This window comes from Liolophura sinensis, chromosome 7, assembly GCF_032854445.1.
Source record: "Liolophura sinensis isolate JHLJ2023 chromosome 7, CUHK_Ljap_v2, whole genome shotgun sequence".
Classification (NCBI taxonomy): Eukaryota; Metazoa; Mollusca; class Polyplacophora; order Chitonida; family Chitonidae; genus Liolophura; species Liolophura sinensis.
The window spans coordinates 25,736,307-25,756,628 of NC_088301.1; the positions used below are offsets into that span (position 1 = coordinate 25,736,307).

At 40.2% G+C, this 20,322-nt stretch overlaps 2 protein-coding genes across 2 annotated transcripts; one reads left to right on the top strand and one right to left on the bottom strand.

Moving 5' to 3' along the window:
- Positions 1-260: 260 nt before the first annotated feature.
- LOC135471524 (cis-aconitate decarboxylase-like) lies at positions 261-7,760 on the bottom strand. Its single transcript, XM_064750790.1, is given in 5 exon segments — positions 261-1,374; positions 1,376-1,553; positions 2,122-2,632; positions 6,685-6,829; positions 7,645-7,760. Coding segments are annotated over 5 exon segments (1,584 nt in total). The 5' UTR covers positions 7,657-7,760; the 3' UTR covers positions 261-636.
- A 1,497-nt stretch (positions 7,761-9,257) lies between these two features.
- Positions 9,258-13,168, top strand: LOC135471316 (phytanoyl-CoA dioxygenase domain-containing protein 1-like). Its single transcript, XM_064750497.1, has 4 exons — positions 9,258-9,808; positions 10,656-10,872; positions 11,854-11,942; positions 12,531-13,168. The coding sequence occupies exons 1-4, from the start codon at positions 9,685-9,687 to the stop codon at positions 12,896-12,898; spliced, it is 798 nt and encodes a 265-aa protein (XP_064606567.1). The 5' UTR covers positions 9,258-9,684; the 3' UTR covers positions 12,899-13,168.
- The last annotated feature ends 7,154 nt before the right edge of the window (positions 13,169-20,322 follow it).

Genomic DNA, 20,322 nt, shown 5'->3' on the forward strand with positions numbered 1-20,322 from the left:
GACTATGTGGCAAAAACGTCATCGGATGAGTAAAGAAAGACCAGATGATTCTGTCTTTACCATCAAAAGATATTTTAAAAAAATGACAGCAAATTTCGAGGCGTGGTTGTAAGCTTAACATTGGTCATGAGACAAGTTTAAACCGGGCCTGTCTTCAAGTAGGCGTGTGTATATATATATATATATATATATATATATATATATATATATATATATATATATATATATATATATATATATATATATATATATATAGGCAATGCAAAAGAAACAAGCCAGTTAAATTAGATCAATGAACATGTTTAGACTGCTTGAAGGTTGTATGCATTACTGAGCAGCCATTCCATTAAAGTCCCACCACTGAAGAGTACTGACAAATTTGCCAATAAGCGTTCCGGAATTTGTTACAGTCATGACATTTAGATGATCTCAGCAGTTATATCAAATGGCTTTCAATGGTCTTTCCTCCGACTTTCAATCATTTGGATGACCTCAAGTTATTTCAACTGGCAATCGTTTGTCTGTCCTCCGACATCCAAAGTAATTCTAGGCGTTCAATCATTCAAAGTTCATACACCTTGATCTTCAAACACAGCAAGCACCAGATGGATTGACCCAACGTGATACAGATCTCTGTTAGTGAGCCAAAAGCGCGCCAATGTCAGTACCCCTTGAGTTAGAATCCAAAGACCCCACAGATCGTATCATTTCCGCGGGTGCCCCGGCCGGCAGGTCGCGGGTGTTCCTGATAAACTTTTCTTGGATGTGCTTGTCCGACAGGGGTCTCCTCCAGTGGCCGTACGGCGTGTCACACCTGCCCGTCACCACGCTTCCGTCCTGTAGCTGGACTTCGACAACCACGTACATATCCTCAAAACTGGCAACGTTGTCCTCAGGCGTTATAACAGCTGTCTTCTCCAAAAGGCCTTGAAGGGACGGTCTGTGGAGACTGTCGTGGTAGAAGGATTCCGGATGGATCTCTCCGTCTAAGAGGGCTGTGCAGACCATGAACTGAAAGGAGTGACGGGCCTCGTGTTCCGTCGTCGGCAGCGGACGATTGATGTAGCGAGACTTCGGGGCGGAAATGACGATGTTGGATATAATTCTCGGATCGAGCTGAAAACTGGCACCGGTGATGGTCCGTCTGACTTCCATGGCGGCGTCTACGGCCCAGTGCATTCCGAGATGAGCCGGAAACCGTTTGATTGCGATGTCTTGGTCATGAAGAACAAACTGGTCCCTCTGGGAATGCGTCCTCATGAATTCCTCCGGATCGTAGTCATCATAGAACGCCCCGAACCCTGACTGCATGTCCAAGATGTCGTCGTTACCCTCGATGCCGTGTTCCGCCATCAAAGCAGCCTCCAAACCAAAACCTTGCAGACTTTCCACAGTGGAGAGGCTTTGTCTTGGTGCCAGCATTCGCCATCGGAGCTCCGGCAAAAGAGGCGGCTATAGCTAAGGCATGTCGACTTTTCTTTGGGCCGAAACCCAAGAGTTTGGAAGCCGCAGCCGCACTGCCCATCACTCCGACAACGGCGGGAGGATGGAACCTTCAAGAAACAAGAATACAAAGGTATTTATGTTTATTATTGTTACAAAAAATAAGTCTTTGTGTCCTTTCACAATTACATTCATAACGCAAAAAAACAGCTTATACTTACTACAGACAAAATCATTCAAGCTAGAAAGCAGCAATGCAGTGCAGGCTCATAGATGACTGCCAACTTTCGTCAAAAGAAATGGAGATCTTTCACAATGGACAGTGATGTTGCTCTGGTGATAGGAAGAGTTCTGTTTCACCAAACTTCGTGAATTAATTTGCTTGTAACGTTTTTTAAAGCTAATTTTAAATTTTCAACCATGATGGAAGTACCAGTTGCAAGACCAATTTCTAAAACAACGATCAACGAAAACCGCCATCGAACAAAGAAAGTAAGAAGTTACACGTCTTGTCAAATGAAGCCTTTATCAGTTGCTGATGACGCTGGAAAACTAAAGGCATGTGTGCATCATACGAGTTACAATGAACAAAGCGTTGTGTAACCTTGCCATTAGTTTAATGGCCCTTGATATAAGACGACTTGAAATATGAAGTCTCCACGCAATGCTAATGATTACCTTCGAGGTATTTCCCGGGCTTGTCTGGAACACCTCATAAGGAGTCCCTGGACCTGAACGCCTACGTTATAAGCCAGGATAAGGTCTTCGCCGCTGGGTCTGTACTGTCCCGTCATCGTCTCTGCCAGGGCTAGGATGGTCGGCACCACAGGTCCGCTCGGGTGAGTCGCTGGGTGCCAAGTATCATCAAAATCCATCGAGTGAACACTGACCCCGTTGATGTAAGCGGCCATAGAGGGAGAGGTCCTGCGGCCACCGCTGCCCCAGATGATACTGCCGATCTCTCCATGTCCTAATGCCGGGTCATCGCTAAGTAGTCCGGCGTCTAGTCCCCAGCGGATGATGGACTGAGTGATGTCGGTCTTAGAACCGAGGTACCCCACCCCGAGGGTGTCCAGAATCATCCTCTTACTTCTGTGCAGGGTCAGGTCTGACAGGTGAGACATGGAAGCGTTTGTGATTTGATCAGCAAACCATGAAGTCGTGTTTCCTGCAGGTAGACTCTGAACCTCTGTTCACAAAGGAGAAGAAAATGTCATCTTTTTAGTACAATAGGGAATTTACGCCATTTATGAGTCTTGTTTAGACTGAAAAGTGAAAGCGGAGGAATTTAGAAATTTACCTCACTCACTGAGCTATCCGCCTATTCCCACAGTTTCGGGAGCGGTAGATCCAGGGTCAATCCTGGGTCGAGTCACACCTTACACTTTAAAAGAAGAAGTTGTAACTTCCTCGCTTGGGGTTCAGCATGAAGGGGATAGTGCAACGACAGGTTTACCCGTATCAGTATAATGGCTCGGGTGGGGCGACTTATTTACCTTCGGTAAGTCGTCTCAGTGAAGCAGCACTAAATAAAAGAGCGGTGGAAATCCGTCCTGCAACAAGGAGGTACATTACATACACCTAAGGATTCCTTCTTCGTCATATGACTGGAAAATTGTTGAGCACGACGTTAAACCACAAGGTCTCACCCAAAAGGATGCACTGTTAAGTTAGGCTAATGTCTGTTCCGTTTCACTGAATGTATATGCGAGCTACCCAAAGATAGACATATCTGTGTTGCGCAAAACTCCCACTGTGCCACTGTGCCAAACTACACACTTGTGCACTTCCTACACATGCGCACTGCTGCTTGTATAACTTCTATAATCAAATAAACTATTTCCAAGTACAGGCTGGTCGAGACAGTGTTCAACAGTCCATCAAGCAGTAATTCACTTATGGTTATTTAGACTCACTCATGACGATAACTGACGCCATGGTTACAAGTAAAATATTCAGTGTGTGTAATATAAGAAATATTGAGACATTCGTAAAATAGTGAAAAAATAAAGGTATTTATTTCAGTTATAACACGGTGGAAGGAAACTGAGCAGAACCCGGGGAAACCCTTGACCATCCGCAGTTTGCTGCAAAACTTTTCCAGCTAGAAAGTCATCATGAGCTGGGCTTGAACTCATAGCAACAGCATTGGTTAGAGGAATAAACGAACAATCTGTGGATAGTGCTGCTATATATGCTATCATGGTAGGTAACAAAACAATTCAAGTCATTGTTAGGATTTCTTGAGGGTGGGGGATTGATGTCCAATAGTAGTTGATCAATTAAACTACATATGTGCTAACAGAAACACAATTCCCCTACATAATGTGCGCAGAGGGCATACGTGTACGTTTGTATCCGGTTCTTGGCTTTACTGGCACGTTGAATTGTGACCACTACGCAAGCGTGGCTAAGAGGAAAACCAACATTTAATCATACTCAGGTTTTGTTTTACATATATAAATATCATTTAACAATTGTTACAAACAATATTAGACAATATTTTTCGAACTTCATGCACTGACTAAACAAAGGCGGTTGTTTAATTTTAGTCCGCAACAAAACTGGGTTTATATTTTTTTAGACAAAGGTGTGTAACAAAGGGTATCTCACAATAACGTCATTGAAAGGGATGAGGCGAACCATTGTTTTATGTCAGAATACTCTCACAACTCGAGACACACTTGGACAAAGACTTCACGCACGAGCTTTTCAAAGAATTTGGATGTTCCGCCGACTGTATGTGACAGGAATGCGGAAAGTCGACTTTTTATTCACAATTTATCCGTTTCAGCACTTCACTTGTTGTCTACAGATTGTTTTGTAATGAAATATTCTTTCATAACACGTGACTTAATTCCACTAAATAGAAGAAATGAGTTCGTGGACAATGAAGTTATGCTTTCTGCTGATTTACGTGGAATTCAACACAAAGAGGGCCTTTCGGTTAATTGTTTTTAATCAAATATTTTTAATTGCACATGGCTCAATTCCATTAAATACGATCGAGAAATGAAGCCGTGGACAATGAAGTCATGCTTTCTGTTTACGTGGAATTCACGTCTGTCACAACGAAGACTTCGTAGTTAACAGTTTTAGAGGACATATTTTCAATGGCACATGACTCTTTCCGTTAAATACGGGAAATGAGGCCCTGAACAATATACATTGAGGCCTTAAGTTACATGGGATTCGTGACAAAGATGATATTTCAGTACATAAAATGTGTATACTGTATTAAAAGAAGCTTGACTCAGCAACACCGTAATGAAAAATGACATTTGACTAAAACATCCTGTTGACGATGTCAAACCTTACTGGCGAACTAGATTAAAGCAGAAAGTCCCTGAGGAACAAATTTCTATCCAGGGTTAAACAACTTGACCCCATAACCCGTTTTCAGGAACTGTTTTGTCGCAGTCATTTCTGAGAAAAAGCAGAGCATGTTTACTGTTCAACTCGTGCCATGAAACACGTGATGGAAAGCCTTCACGTGATACATGTGATTTGCAGCTACTTTTCTTTTCCTCAATATTCAGGCTTCGGCTTTCAATTAGAGATTGCCATATATTTAACGAAGGTCGTTGGTTTACTTCAGAAGCTCCGGTTTCCTACACCCATAAACCTGATGGTTGTCATGTAAATAATAAAAATTTAAAAAGAACCGTCTGATTTATTTATTTATTTATTTATTTGATTGTTACTTAATGCCAAAGAGCAATGTGGGAATTTCAAAATTCGACATGAAATTCAGGTATTTGACGAAATTGCGCTTTATACAGCGAGATTTTCATGTTAACAGGTAGACTAATGTTAACAACACATTGGAAAGCGGGACTGCTCATTAGATGGACTCTATCTTCGAAATTGTTTACTCCATATACAATACAGCTAGAAAAATGACTAGAAAATGAAAGTCACTTAGTTTTAAAGCGGCTTACATTATATAGATTTATAGCTTACATTTCTGTTTATTAATAGATGATATCAGTTATCACTACTTCCTGAATGTCGAAATGCCCGTGTGAAGTATTTCTGTCTCCAAGGACTGTTGATTGTGGAGTCCAGGATGTGGCACTTGTGAGCGGTCTTGAGAACAATTGTAACGTCTATTGATAGCTCGCGTGATCACGTGAGACGTCCGTACTCGCAGATATCGATGTTTGTTGAGTGTTCAATAATCAAACTTCATATATCGGTTTAGAACAAGTATCGATGTAGTGACAGACTAAAACCAACCAATGAACCGCAGTCAGTGTATATAAATGGGTTTGCAGCAAGTATCGATATATACATAATAACAAACTAAAACCAACCAATGAACCAGTTTCAGTTTAGGACATCAATAGTATTCACATGATAAAAAAAATATGGTATAATAAATGTACCATATGCATTTGACTGACCGATGGCTTTCGCTGACTAATACGTCTATATCAACCATTTATGTAACACTCGACACTTCATTTACTAAATTATTCATTGAATTTCATTCTTTTTTAAACCATCATCGATTTTTTATGGCAGATTCTGCTGATGTTTTGTCGTTCCTCTAATGATTTTTTTTTTCAGTAGCAACATATTTAACTACTTACAATCAAATGAACCACATTAATATAGCTGACGAGGCGTAAAACCACAGTTAACATTCATTCAAACCACTTAACCACGTACATCCGTTTGGATGTACAATTTCTAACTTTGGCCATTCACTTCCTGACTTGTATATCCTTATATAGCGCTGATTGATGTCGATCACCGGATTAGTAGCATTTAAATGAGATGAGGCAAACTTTCAACTCCCGGAGCACAGCTGATTTACCTTATATGTCATGATTACCCATTCACAGGCAGCAAGGCTTTGAACCTGTATAGCAGGTGTGACGTAACAATCCCGAAGATTTCCGACTGTTGACGGAAAAATGCATAACCATGCAGTATCAATTGACTATCGGCTTTATAATCTAGAAAATTTAGATTTATACATCATTTTTAAAACGAACTGAACTAAGAACTGAAACACGGCTTTCCAAACCCGACAAAAGCTTACATAGTGCGATTTGTGGTATGGACTTGTCGAATTCGGCATGTTGAACGAAAATTGAAAAAGCGCGCTTTAACACGGTGCGATTTGTCGAATTCTACACAATTATATGAAATAACTGTGTATCTTGTTTTTATCTAATGAATTCGACTAGTCGATAGATCTACGAAACTATTAAAAACAGTCTGTATACTAACCAGCTAGAGGCAGTGCCTGATGGCTGAACTTCCGGATCGTCTGTCCCGCCTGAGCCTCTTCTGAAATGGTCGAGGCTTGTCTGGTCGGCTGTACACCTGTTAGCCTGGGTAGTAAAGGCACCAGGGCGCGAGATATGGATTCGCTCTACAAGACAAAGCGAAAATATGCGTATACTACAAATTCTTTTCACACAGAAATATTGGGAAACAGCTAACTTTCATTCTAGTTATACCATGTAACTACATGATAAGAACATGCATGTATAGTCACATAAAGTAATTTCATTGACTGAGAAATTACTACCTTGGAATCGTCATATGAGGGTCTTGGATTTTGGATAAACAGGCATGTATCCGTTGTAGAAATTTGTGAATGAAATCCCTACATAACTGTAGAGTTTAGCATAACCTCTATTAACGTAAAGGGTGATTGTGAAATAAAGCACTAGACTTGACATGTTTTACTGGTATTAATTTATCCACGTTAAATATTCGATGGTAAACATTTGCTAATCCCCGAGGTTGTCCAGTACATAAACAAATTGCGATAAACAAGAATTATGACAAAATATATGTTATTTCCCCTTATAACAACTATAAATAGATGTATTAGTTTACAGACAGTTTACGTGTTTTTACCTTTCTGTCTGTCTGACGGTAAATGTAAATTACATATCATGAAGCTACGTCTCTCATATGTAATATAACTAACCGGAAAATAGCTTGACATAGACAACATGTTGTTCTTTAACCGTTCCTGACGATTCAAAAGCTAGGTGGTACATTCTGAACCATGTTATAATGATTCCTCACATGCCTATAATAGCTAACAGAAAAGTAACTAAACTGAGAAAACATGCTTCACTCTAACCGTTCCTGACGATTTTTAAATTACATGATGGATGCAGTAAAACCCATACGGGGTGGTTATTTCTCATATCTATCAGAAATAAATCTTACCTTAGACAACATTCTGTATGCGTTCTTCTCTTCTCTCTGGCGAAGTATCAGGAAATGGTTTACTCAGGACGCTATCCAATTTTATGCGCTTATCCATTTGCCTACGTCACGTGACGTGTTGGGCGGTGACATCAGAGTAGGCCTACAGCTACCCTCTGAGTGTTTTTTTTTCTTTTCCTTTTCTGCGTGCATTTTTGTGTATTTTTTTCTCGTACCAGTCAGGAGACGTTAAGGAGAAAATAGTTTAAGCGGAACTGAAAGCAAAAACTTTGCTTTGATTTATTAACACGTTTGATAGCAGCTCAACATGATCTGGGGCCAATTCCACAAAACCATTTCTGACTTAAGTCAAAATTTTCACATTAGATCTTAAAGCTTATGTTTCAGCAAAAAAAAAAATCAAAATTTTGTCCACCTCATCAATATTATCTTAAGACAAATGTGTCCAACTTTCAATTTTCAGTACCAAAGCCTAAGCATTATTCAGCGGTTTTGAACTGAAATATGTTTATTCAAATATTTGCCCCACGACCCCCTGCCCTAAAAAATGTACTCATCCAAGTATAGTAATTGCTTCCCAACATATTATACCTTTCAAAGGAGTTCAAATCAAACTTCTCAGGTAAGCAAATTCACAAAAAAAACACACAAAAAACACAATGTATTTACATGAAAATATGACATTTAACTGTAACTGTAGAATAACACTGCTTTCATTAACCATAGTCTTAATTACATGTATAGAGTCTGCATTTAACCCGGGCAATATAGGCGATGTTCCGCATTGAAACGTGACTGGGGAAGGCACACCGTAGACCCAAGCTAACAGCTCGGCCCGGCACTTATAGATCAGAAATAAGCTGGCTAAGCTCTAAACCGTGCGCATATGATAATCAGCCTTCACACGTTAGTGACATCCGTATACCTTAAGTTTTGTTTATCTTAAATGACTGGCTTATCACTGGTTTTTAGGCGTTTTTAAACCATCATTGTTCTGTGAAGATCAAAATAGTCTGCAGCCTTTACTCTCGACTCAAGTCTTTAATTTGAACGCAGAAAACCAGGGTCTATGGATATGTTATTTTGGGTCAACCCATGAAGTCTATATCCGTTATGTCTAGCAGGGGGTCCACTTTGTACATTACCAAATATATATAATTTCCTAAACAAGGGTATGACGAAATTCGTTTTAGAAAAGGAAAGTGGTTGATAAATCCATCTGTTTTTACAGCTAACGTAATATGAATATGCTATAAATCTGCGCGAGATGATCATGCGCACGGAACCTCGTGGATGGTGTATTTACAAACAGATTATCAGCCGATTATGGCTGAGGTGGGCAAAAAATGCGGACATTAGGGAATATAAATAAAAACCAGCTGCTTCTAGAAAATGCAGACGAAGTAGTCTCGTTGTCAGGCCTGCGTATAGGTAAGAGCATACGTACGCCACATACACTGTCTTACACCTGTAAACCTAGGCCTGTATGTGAGAGTGACAGGGAGCGGGAAAATAATGATGATCAAAGGTCGACAACTCTGTTCATAAACAGACGCATACATGGTCAAGGTTAAAAAGATGGGCATACAAACAAAAAAATGCTCGCTTTGCTCCCCCTCCCCGTAGCGAGATAACAGTCCAGATTTAGCGGCTCCTTGATTTGTCATTAAGCACACAATACAGGAAGAAACTTTTGGAATTTCATGCAAATAGTCCCATGAGATCATCGTGTGACAGTTTCGGTAACTGATATGCGTACGCCGGTCACATGCGAGTAAAGCCCGCCCTCTTTCAACCACATCCTGGTGGCTAAAGAAATTTCAACCTATCCAGAGAAATCAAAAGCTTTGCTTTTCCCGTTTTCGATGAATGTGTTACATTGTGCCGGATTATTTTCGACACGCCGTTGTGAAATAACCTCCAGCAGACTATAAATTCGGAGACGTTCTCCATTCTGTCACAGTTGTAAGCTCAGCAGGTTACTTGACAGGCATAAACTGATCATCCGAAGCCTAAAGCGACCACACAACGATCAAAAGCATGGAGACGAGAAATATTGCTCAGTATTTTGACACAAACGGATACATAGGGAGTCTGAACGTCCTTGACAAGGATGAGGTTGATGACCTCAAATCCAACTTCAAAGCCTTTGAGGACGACATTGGTAAGTAAAATGGATGTACAGGTTATCAAGGCTAAAGTATTCTTGACAGAAAGATGATGCCAATGATCTTGCCCACGTCTCATTCCACTATCATTTTCAGCCATGCGTTAGATGAACCCACTCTTTCCAACGCACATTACGTCTTTAATTTCGCTTTGGCCAGCGTACAACTTTTAATCAAAATAGCTATATCCTGAATATCATTTAGTCCTTCATTCCCCAGTGATCACCGGCGAATTTTTCAGCCATAAATATGAGGTATGCCTCTATTTTTACTATGAACCGCTTATGTCTTTAATATCCATAAAATTATTTAGTCGTTCATTGCGTTGTAGAGCAACCTTCTCGTGTTTTCACTTTGTTCTTGCCACGGTATGGCTGAAATATTGCCGATGTGGCGTTAAACCATAATCACTCATTCATTCATTAATTCATTCATTGTAGAGCATCGCTCTATCATTCTGCTTTTGCCGGTATTGCCTATTCCTTGACCGCATCTATATCTTTTAGTCGTTTGATACACTATCTTTGTAGTGCTTCACTTCGCTAGAGCGCCGGATTATCCTTTAACCGTAGTGTGCATGTAAATGTTGAATGTCACTATGAACATACTAGCCTGATATTTATTTTCTTCACTTTGCTAGAGCCACTGTCAATCTTTCGGCCATAGGATTTGCTTGCGTAATATAATAGTTCTACGGTTAACCTTTTAAATGACCTTCACCCGCATCACTCTCACTGTCGCATAGAACGGAGAAACAAAAGGAACCACCTATGCCCTATAATCATCTCTAGTTTATTTATAGCTTTACTTATATGGGACATTTACTTACTATTACTCTTTTAGGGAAAGCCGATGCGCAATATTCCCTTCACAATGTGCACGTGGTTCATCCATGGGTGTTGCGATTGGCCAGTCACCCCAGAGTCCTTGGACCAATCAAACAGATTCTTGGGGAGAATCTGATTCTCCTAGACTCGAGATTCATCTGTAAATATCCAGATACGGAGGTGCCCGGTAAAGATGGCACTGAGGCGTATGTGGCCTGGCATCAGGACGTCAGGTAAGACCAATCACTATGTAAATCTTCTGATAAAAGTAAACTGCATATAATCTCTTCAGCAATGTAAGGGTTCGAACCTAAATGTTGATGAGCAGCTAAAAAGACTAATCAGTCGAAACACGATCGGGATCTGATATACAAACACATCAATTTAAAATCTCTTAATTTTGATTTATTAAAATTTTACAATGGATGGAGGAGACCGAAATGTTAGATTTAAACCACTGTCTTTTGCAAGTTACTCACGAACTTTTCCACGGACATTTGACGTGCAGAGATTCAAACCGTGTAAAAGGCTCTAGTCACACATATCCACGAAACAGTGAACATGCGGAAAATCTACAAATTCCCTGCTCAAGGTCTGATTTGAACCTTACGATCAGATTAGTATCGTGCTATTAACAAAACATGCTGTCTGAACAGGATGTTACATGTCCGCGGTAACAATGATGTAAGTTATTCCCTTTGTTCACTTGCTATTTGAAGGAAATATCATTAAACGCAGGAATTAAACAATTAACCGGATAATACGCACCAATTTGAAACAATACCGCAATTCTTAAGTGTTTATATCTTCTGGTTTTATAAGACGTTTAAAATTTGCCGGATTCAGTACTGTGAATGCAAAATATAGCGGGAGTATCCTTCGAGTTGTTGTAACTTTTACCTTATCACAGTCAAAAGATACAATGTTTAAAATAGTGGTTAACAGTCAACAAACTACATGTAACTTCATATGTGCACGACATTTACTGAGATTACTCGAGAGTTGGAACTTGAGTTTGTTCTGTTCAATACAGTATACCTCATAAAAATACAAAAATATACAAAAATTGTCTGACTTTCAGAAATTATATGTCTGGCAACACTCACATTACAAATTTTTGCACTTTTAAACACAATATAGAATAGCCGATTCTAAATTGGTTAACTTAAACAGGGTTTTTTTGTAACAATTTGTGTTGACGTTGCTGTATACAGGTATTGGGGTGTGACTGGTGACGTTGTGTCAGTATGGCTGGCTGTAGATGACGCCGATGAAGACAATGGGTGTATGTTCGTCATTCCAGGTATAAGCCTATAACGTCATCCATAGACTTTTTTTCATTTGATTTATTTTATTGGTTTTTTACGCAGCACTCAAGAATATATCACTAATATGGCGGCGGCTGTGAAGACTTTAAATTGTCCCTGAAATACACCCACAAGCAAGCAGTCAGAATGAAATTTTTTTTTACACATGTATACATTCCATAAACATAAATCAGGTACACTTTGTCTGTCTCTAAATTCAAAGATACATACAAGTCGATATGACGTCATATGTGATCTATAAATCAAGAATGGTATATATGGTCCAAGCCTATAAAAGCACATACATCACATTTAAAAAAACAGAAATAAAGATAGCTTAATTTGTAGGCACGGGAACTTCAAGCTTGATCAGCTGATTTGATTGTATGATGAACTGATCTCATCATACAAAATTTAAACATCTAAGAAGCTAAATATAAGACGGCATTACCCCTGTCACAAAAGCGAAAAAATGCGAACACCCATACCTCTCTAGCTTAATTATGGGGGATAATTTCAAGATGAACCAGCATAGCTTTTCCATTGTGAATTTTTTTTACCAAAATTGTCTTTTGTTCTTGTAGGAACTCACAAAAGTGGCATTTTAGAGCATCACCAAGCTTCAAAGGGAGGAAACCTACTAACGTCCAACCAAGAAATTCCCGAGGATCTTTACAACGCTGACGAGGCCGTTCCTTGCCCTCTGAAGGCCGGCCAGATGTCGCTTCATCACGGCCATCTTGTGCACGGAAGCGGACCCAACCGTTCCGAGCGACGCAGATGCGGCTACGTCATCCGTTACGTGGCAACCTCCGCCTATCCAATCAAGGACGAGAATCGGCCGAGGAAATTCGAAGCAACCGTCCTGGTGTCTGGAGAAGATAACTTCAACAATTTCAAAGACAATGCTCCTCAATGGTTCAACAGAAAGAACACTGACGTCATCGCGTAGCCATCAGAGGGGGATCGCTTCAGAACCGTTCACAAAATTTATAAATTAATAAATTTATGCATTTATGCAAATAACCATTCCACACAGACCATATGCATCCACGGTGAAGGGAGAAAAGTGATTTTATTTTTTTAACCACCGTTTGATATTTCTATTGCACCTTTTTCTTTTTCTTTTTAAAGGGTCGGTAAAGGGTAGGCGTGGAGTATTTGCTGAAACCTGACACAGAGAAGACTTGACTGATAAACAATAAAACATTGACATATATATGTGTTGTTGTTGTTTTTTGTTTGTTTGTTTGTTTGTTTGTTTTTTCGATTTATATACGAAGGCAGTTTTATACATATAGTCGGAGCAATCATGAGTGACCCGGGTTAAACACCGACCTTTGGCAAGTTACTGACGAACTCTGGCGCATGCTAGCCAGTGAACAGACCTTCCTCAATATATTATTATGCAACTATTATTATGCAACTGTTCTTGATTACATTTACTATATCATGAGCGTTTCACAACGTTTCACAAAAAGTGACTTAGAGCAAACAAACGATTGATTTTTTTTTTTTTTTTGATTGGTGTTTTACGCCGTACTCAAGAATATTTCACTTATACGACGGCGGCCAGCATTATGGTGGGTGGAAACCGGGCACAGCCCGGCGGAAACCCACGACCATCCGCAGGTTGCTGACAGACCTTCCCACTTACGGCCGGAGAGGAAGCCAGCATGAGCTGGTCTTGAACTCACAGCGACCGCATTGGTGAGAGGCTTCTGGGTCACTACGCTGCGCTAGCGCGCTAACCGACAAACAAACGATTGAGGAAATTGAGGGACTGAGCGTTAGTGAAGTTAAGAAGTTCCTGAAAGAAAGACGTGTCATTTTTTCCTTCGAAACAAGGTGATCGGTAAATTAATGTGAAGGAAAGTGGCCCGACATTTGTCACAAGTCACATAATATAGTAACCGTAGGACAAAATACCGTTGTCGTCTTACGCTCAGGGTATTCTTTATAAGTGAATATCTGTATTCAGATATATGATTTGCCGTCCGTGACCAATCAATAGTCAGAACAACAAAGCTTAACGTCGTAACAAAGTCACACACAAACAAACCAGCGCTCCTATACATTATGTGACAAAACAATCTGCGTCAGCTGGATCCAACCTATCACTCCCATCCGGTATTGGCCCCAAGTCCAAATAATAGGCCTACACTCACTAGTACTAGGCGTCTTTGATCACTAGGCCAGCTGAGGATTTGAACACAGGACACGAATATTTTAGGGACTTTGTCTAAATATTTGGTCGTTTTCAATTGCTTGTTGTTTACGTAATCGAGTGGTTAAGATGCTTGCCTTTCAGTTGCTTGAACACACGTGTGATCGGTTCAAACCCGGCCTTGGACAGAAAATTGTAGATTCACCCGCTTTCATCTGTCCTGTCAAAATTTGAGCCGTCCAGAGTTCGGTGACGATCACTTGTCTGCCAGCAGTATTGTGTGCGTATTTAGTGGGAAAGCTTTTCATTAGCCTACCCACGTTCGATGGTTTACCCCGAGCTCTCAGTTTAATAAACTGGCAACCATCGCTTAATTAAAACATTCTTTAGTTTGGAGTTAAACCAAAGTGGCACAAATAAACACATTTACAAATAGCATAAAAAGGGGAACAACTCGGTGGGTAACACCGGAGTTTTTCCCGAAGATAATGTAAAACCGTGAATGCTAGTGGGTTGAACATATGGTCACTGTTTAGACTACGTAAAATGTCCGTAGGGCCACCGTGGCTCAGCTGATTAGCCCGTTAGCGCAGCGTAATGACCCAGAAGCCTTTCACCAATGCGATCGCTGTGAGTTCTAGTCCAGCTCATTCTGGCTTCCTCTCCGGCCGTAAGTGGGAAGGTCTCTCAGCAACCTGCGGATGGCCGTGGGTTTCCCCTGGGCTCTGCCTGGTTTCCTCCCACCATAATGCTTGCCGCCGTCGCAAAAGTGAAATATTCTTGAGTGCGGCGTAAAACACCAATCAAATAAATAAATAAAATTTTCGTTATTTCTACTATATCTTGAACTTTTTCATCTAAGGTAGTTTGTGTCAATTTTGTATGTATGATAATTAATTACTTGACGGTATCGTGTATGCATGGGAGAAAAGAAAAATTGAACGCACCAAACGTGACGCCTGTACAGAGCTACGGAAAGCGGGGTTCTGCAACAGGTCCTGGATTAATAAATTACCCCATGAATAAGGGCCAGAGCGTTCGATTAGTTGACAAATCATTGCCAACGTAATAACACGCAATAACAACGTAATAAACCGTTATGATAAAAAAAAAGGATAGCGTTAGATTCATTTGTATATAACATCATACACGCGGGCATCGTATAAGTGGCTATACCACTTAACAATGTACATAAACAACTAGAATAAATCCACAGCTGAGGCAAGTTGGCAACATTTCACCGGTTATGTGTGACCATTTTCTGCTCTTGTTCTATTCTCCAAGTACAACTCTTGGCAGATGGAGAGGCTCTGCTGAGCTGTTTTGCAGTGACAATATCTCACCGGACACATATGATGCACATGTAACAGCAAACATGCCCTCACCAAAGTTGTTTGGGTTTTTGCTTTGGCGTAAGTTAACACTAATTCTTTGTAAAACACGCCATTAGCGATTTTCGGTGAAATCCAACGGTTCATGGAATCCAATCCTGGATAAATTATAATACACTCGAAAAAAGATTTGATTCTATGTTCATAGTTTATGTGTAGCATTGTCATCTGGTAATAATGATCTAACGTCACATGCAAATTATGTTAATCTGCATTGAAAATATTCTTCAATATAAAAATAATGAAATGATCATTTTCAAGTTTAGTATGAAAGTTGAACTATCGTAGTTCAAAGAAGTTAAAAAGAATTCATTTAAGTTCGATAATACTGGAAGCTCGCCAGTGTATGTAGAAAATGCGCTAAAATATGAATTTTAGAATTTTTAAACACGATTTATTCAGGATGTACGCACACTTTAAGCTATTTGACTTATACTGTTTGGAATCCTTCCATTTTTAAAAAAAGTTTTCATTTGTATTGTAGTGTGTTATGGGTCGGCTATTTCAAATCTGCTTTTGTCCTTTTACACTAAAAATAACAGCATATACCCAGTAAAAACATTTTCTTGGACATTTTCTGAAACTGTGTTATATTCACCTCCAGCAGATCAGGAAAAAATCAATTATTGTTAAGTATAATCGCAGGGAAAATAACTATATACTGCATTGAGATACTGTCTTTACTTCAGACAAACCTAGCCAAAAACATTTGTCTTTCATTGATTTCACACTGCTCCTCTGTAATCTTTCTTTCTTTGATTTTCAGAGAGGAAAAATGGGATTTCCCAGAGAAGACAATTTAAGAAAATCCAAAAAATTGACCAAGAAAACCTTTTTTCACTGTGTACAATAAGGTATTTCTCAACAGCTCACAATCGGCTTGTTTTGATAAGCAGATCTATAATGAAATATAATGAATCCCCCCCCACCCACCCTCCTCCAAATAAAGCATAATTTAATGAAGCGACACTGAGTCAGAAATTCAAAGGAAATTAAATGAATAATTCAGCTTAAGAAGACGATTGTCTTTATGTGTCATGACCTGGACTCGTCTTCCTAAAATAGGATATAAGGAGTAAGGCTTCACCAAGTTGTTAAAACGATTGTCTTTATGTGTCAACACCTGGACTCGTCTTCCTAAAATAGGATTTAGGGAGTAAGAGCTCACCAAGTTGTTAAAACGATTGTCTTTATGTGTCAAGACCTGGACTCGTCCTCCTAAAATAGGATTTAGGGAGTAAGAGCTCACCAAGTTGTTAAAACGATTGTCTTTATGTGTCAACACCTGGACTCGTCTTCCTAAAATAGGATTTAGGGAGTAAGAGCTCACCAAGTTGTTAAAACGATTGTCTTTATGTGTTAAGAGCTGGACTCGTCTTCCTAAAATAGGATTTAGGGAGTAAGGCTTCACCAAGTTGTTAAAACGATTGTCTTTATGTGTCAAGACCTGGACTCGTCCTCCTAAAATAGGATTTAGGGAGTAAGAGCTCACCAAGTTATTAAAACGATTGTCTTTATGTGTCAAGACCTGGACTCGTCCTCCTAAAATAGGATTCAGGGAGTAAGAGCTCACCAAGTTGTTAAGACGTTTGTCTTTGAATCGCCAGGACACAAGGGGTGCGGATTTAATCAGGGCCTTAGACAGGGGGAATATATATTCCTCGGCACTCAATGCTTGTGGAACCTTGGGGACAATAAACGTTGGACAATACTCGTGTAGCCATTTGCACAGTTTGATGTTTGTTGAACACCGGGTTGTCTTCCGTCTATATAGTGCTCATGCGCAATAAACAATGTGCGATTGCATTGGGACGACACTGATATCTAAGGCCACTGACAGCATGTCTGGGACGAACAAAATAGGGGCTCCTACAGTTTCGCCATTATAGTGTCGTTACAGAAATGGCCCTATAATCTTCACCAAGTACTGTCGCCGACATTGGGACACTTTCTGGTTGCCCAATGTTGAACCTGAACTGACACACCTGTATCTGAAACGGAGAAATGCCGGCCATTTTAACGCCACTGTGCAAAGTAGGCAAAGTTTTAAGAAAACAACAGGTAGATAATATGACCGTCTCTTATTGGCTCTCTGGGTATTGATACCTCACATGTCGGAGAATTCCTAAGTAACTTGTCAATGCTCTCCGGTTTCCCCCACCCATAAAACTAATTTTCATCGTACTAACTGAGCAATTCTTCAGGAGGTGGTTAAACAACAAACAAATAAAATTCCTGATAAATAAAACAAGATCTCATGCCTTGATGGTTTAAATAGCGACCCAAATGCAGATGAAAGAGGCCATCTGATCAGATTCAGTTTCCGCTACCTGGCTGCGACCTGACACCAGGAGCTTTGCCTGATATCTGGACTATTGCGGTGGGTTACACTTGACTCCCCGGGTTTGGTCTTTGCTCACGTATAATGTAATACGCAATATTCCAAATTAAGCAAAAACCATGAAGCGAATCAACCTTAAAGGTAACGTGTTACATTTGGCTGGTCATTTTGTTTCCAACATACTGGGTAGACCACTTGTTTAGCACCCTTTGTAGGTCTTTGTAGGTTCTTACCAAAATGGCCATCTAAATAACACAAGCCAAGTGGCACCTCACTACCGAGAACCGGAAGTTAGACGTGCTGCATGGTCACATTCACGATTTATTTCTGGCACTCCAGTTTCCTCCACCCCTAAATCTGTTCATACCCCTTTGAAAAAATCGTGATCACGGCGTTAAACACCAATCAATCAGTCAATCCTTTCATAGCTGTGATTATAACGTTGTAACCGTGTTCAACCAGCTGTGGAAAAATGTGTGAATATACACGTGTGCTCCATAATGATAAATCACATCATAAAAGGATGCTTGTTAGTTCATCAGTGCCTTCAACCTTGAGTATCTTCCCAACAATTATTTATTTATTTATTTATTTATTTATTTATTTGATTGGTGTTTTACGCAGTACTCAAGAATATTTGACTTATACGACGGCGGTCAGCATTAAGGTGGGTAGAGACTGGACAGAGCAAGGGGGAAACTCACGACCATCCGCAGGTTGATGACAGACCTTCCCACGTACGGCCGGAGAGGAAGCCAGCATGAGCGGGACTTGAATTCACAGCGACCGCATTGGTGAGAGACTCCTGGGTCATTACGCTGCGCTAGCGCACTAACCAAGTGAGCCACGGAGCACCCTCCCCTCCCCCCCCCCCCACCTCCAACCCCCGCCAGCAATTATAATTATATTATGGTTTCCAATAAGGTCATTTCTTCTAGAAAATACCAGTTTATATAGTTTTCCATATAACATATAATCTTTGCCTACGTTTGTATGTTCTTCCTTCTTCAGAAAATTAAATGGTTTTTCTTATTGTTATTTTTATTACTATTCAAGGCTAATGTCATCGTAAAGAAATATTTGTTTTGTTCTGGTTTTAATAATCACAGAATAAATGCTTAGAATCATCATCTTTAGCAATGACAAAGTCTATAAAAATTTTTAAAAGGACTGGCAAATGCGTTTACGGCAGTAATCATTCCGTTGGCGATGAGCCTGTTTTGTTCGAGAAGAGCAAGGTTCTGTCCAATCCAAATGACAAATCACAGCTATATGCAAATGACGTACCTTTCCCCGGCGGAGCGGCGACTGGAGTCCTAAGCGCTGACAGCGTAGTTTCCTTTCTTGACAACTCAGCTCTGGTATGTTGTATATGCATAACAATCGATCGAATGGTTCCCTTTGAATCTAATTATACCGTGCTTGCTATTTCTCAAACCCAACTCCGAACAAATTGTATGAACTATGCATGGGGAATTTCCAGACACCGCCTTGTAAACAGTAGGTAGATTCTCTTTTACGAGTTCAAAGTGAGTTCACGCAAATCAGACGATAGAGGTCGATTGTTCGAATCCAGCTTTTACTAGTACGCCTGCGACTTTAAGTCAGGATTATTGCCAGGTACTTGGCGAAGGCCGTTGGTTTACTCCTGGAGATCCGTTTTCTTCCAAACACAACATAGATGAAACAGTCTTGCGTTCGGCTTTAGATACCAACAAAACAAATAAATAAATAAATAAATAAATAAATATAAACCTATGTCTTAAACAGTGAATCTCTCCCACTTTCCAAAACCGACTGTGTACAAATTTGCATATCCTCAATGTCAGTGGTATACAAATGGGGTGCCAGTGTATTTTTGCCACAATACTGTGTGCCACTCGTACACAGTGGTTTTAGAGAGTCATGATGGGTGTTTGACATTATAGTGAATCGGAAGGGCCTCCGTGGCTCAGTTGGTTAGCGCGCTAGAAGCCTCTCACCAATGCGGTCGCCGTGAGTTCAAGTCCAGCTCATGCTGCCTTCCTTCCCGGCCGTACGTGGGAAGGTGTTCCAGCAACCTGCGGATGGTCGCGGGTTTCCTCGGGGCTCTGCCCGGTTTCCTCCCACCATAATGCTGGCCGCCGTCGTATGAGTGAAATATTCTTGAGTACGGCGTAAAACGCCAATAAAATAAATAGATAAATAAATATAGATAATCGGTCTGAAATGCTTTCACACGCTTTGTGAGTAATTCCAGACCAGTGACCTGGAATAAATTGCGTTTTAATGTCACTACTGAGATAAAGTCACAAGAATCAAATAACATCAAGACGTTTTTTTTTTACTAGTTTTTTCTCAGCTAGTTATGATTGAGTCATGGTGCTAAGGGTGGGTAATTTACTAATATTTAGGCATTTCCACGAACAGTTATATAGAACGAAATCCTAAATGAGGTAAATTCACAAGATGCCATTTACATCACCAAGTCTTTTTTT

Bases quoted from the DNA above. Each gene is read 5' to 3' on its own strand.
- LOC135471316 (XM_064750497.1), top strand. From the start codon at position 9,685: ATGGAGACGAGAAATATTGCTCAGTATTTTGACACAAACGGATACATA. The intron at 9,809-10,655 runs GTAAGTAAAATG...TTACTCTTTTAG, and splicing joins AGCCTTTGAGGACGACATTG to GGAAAGCCGATGCGCAATAT. The intron at 10,873-11,853 runs GTAAGACCAATC...TGCTGTATACAG, and splicing joins GCCTGGCATCAGGACGTCAG to GTATTGGGGTGTGACTGGTG.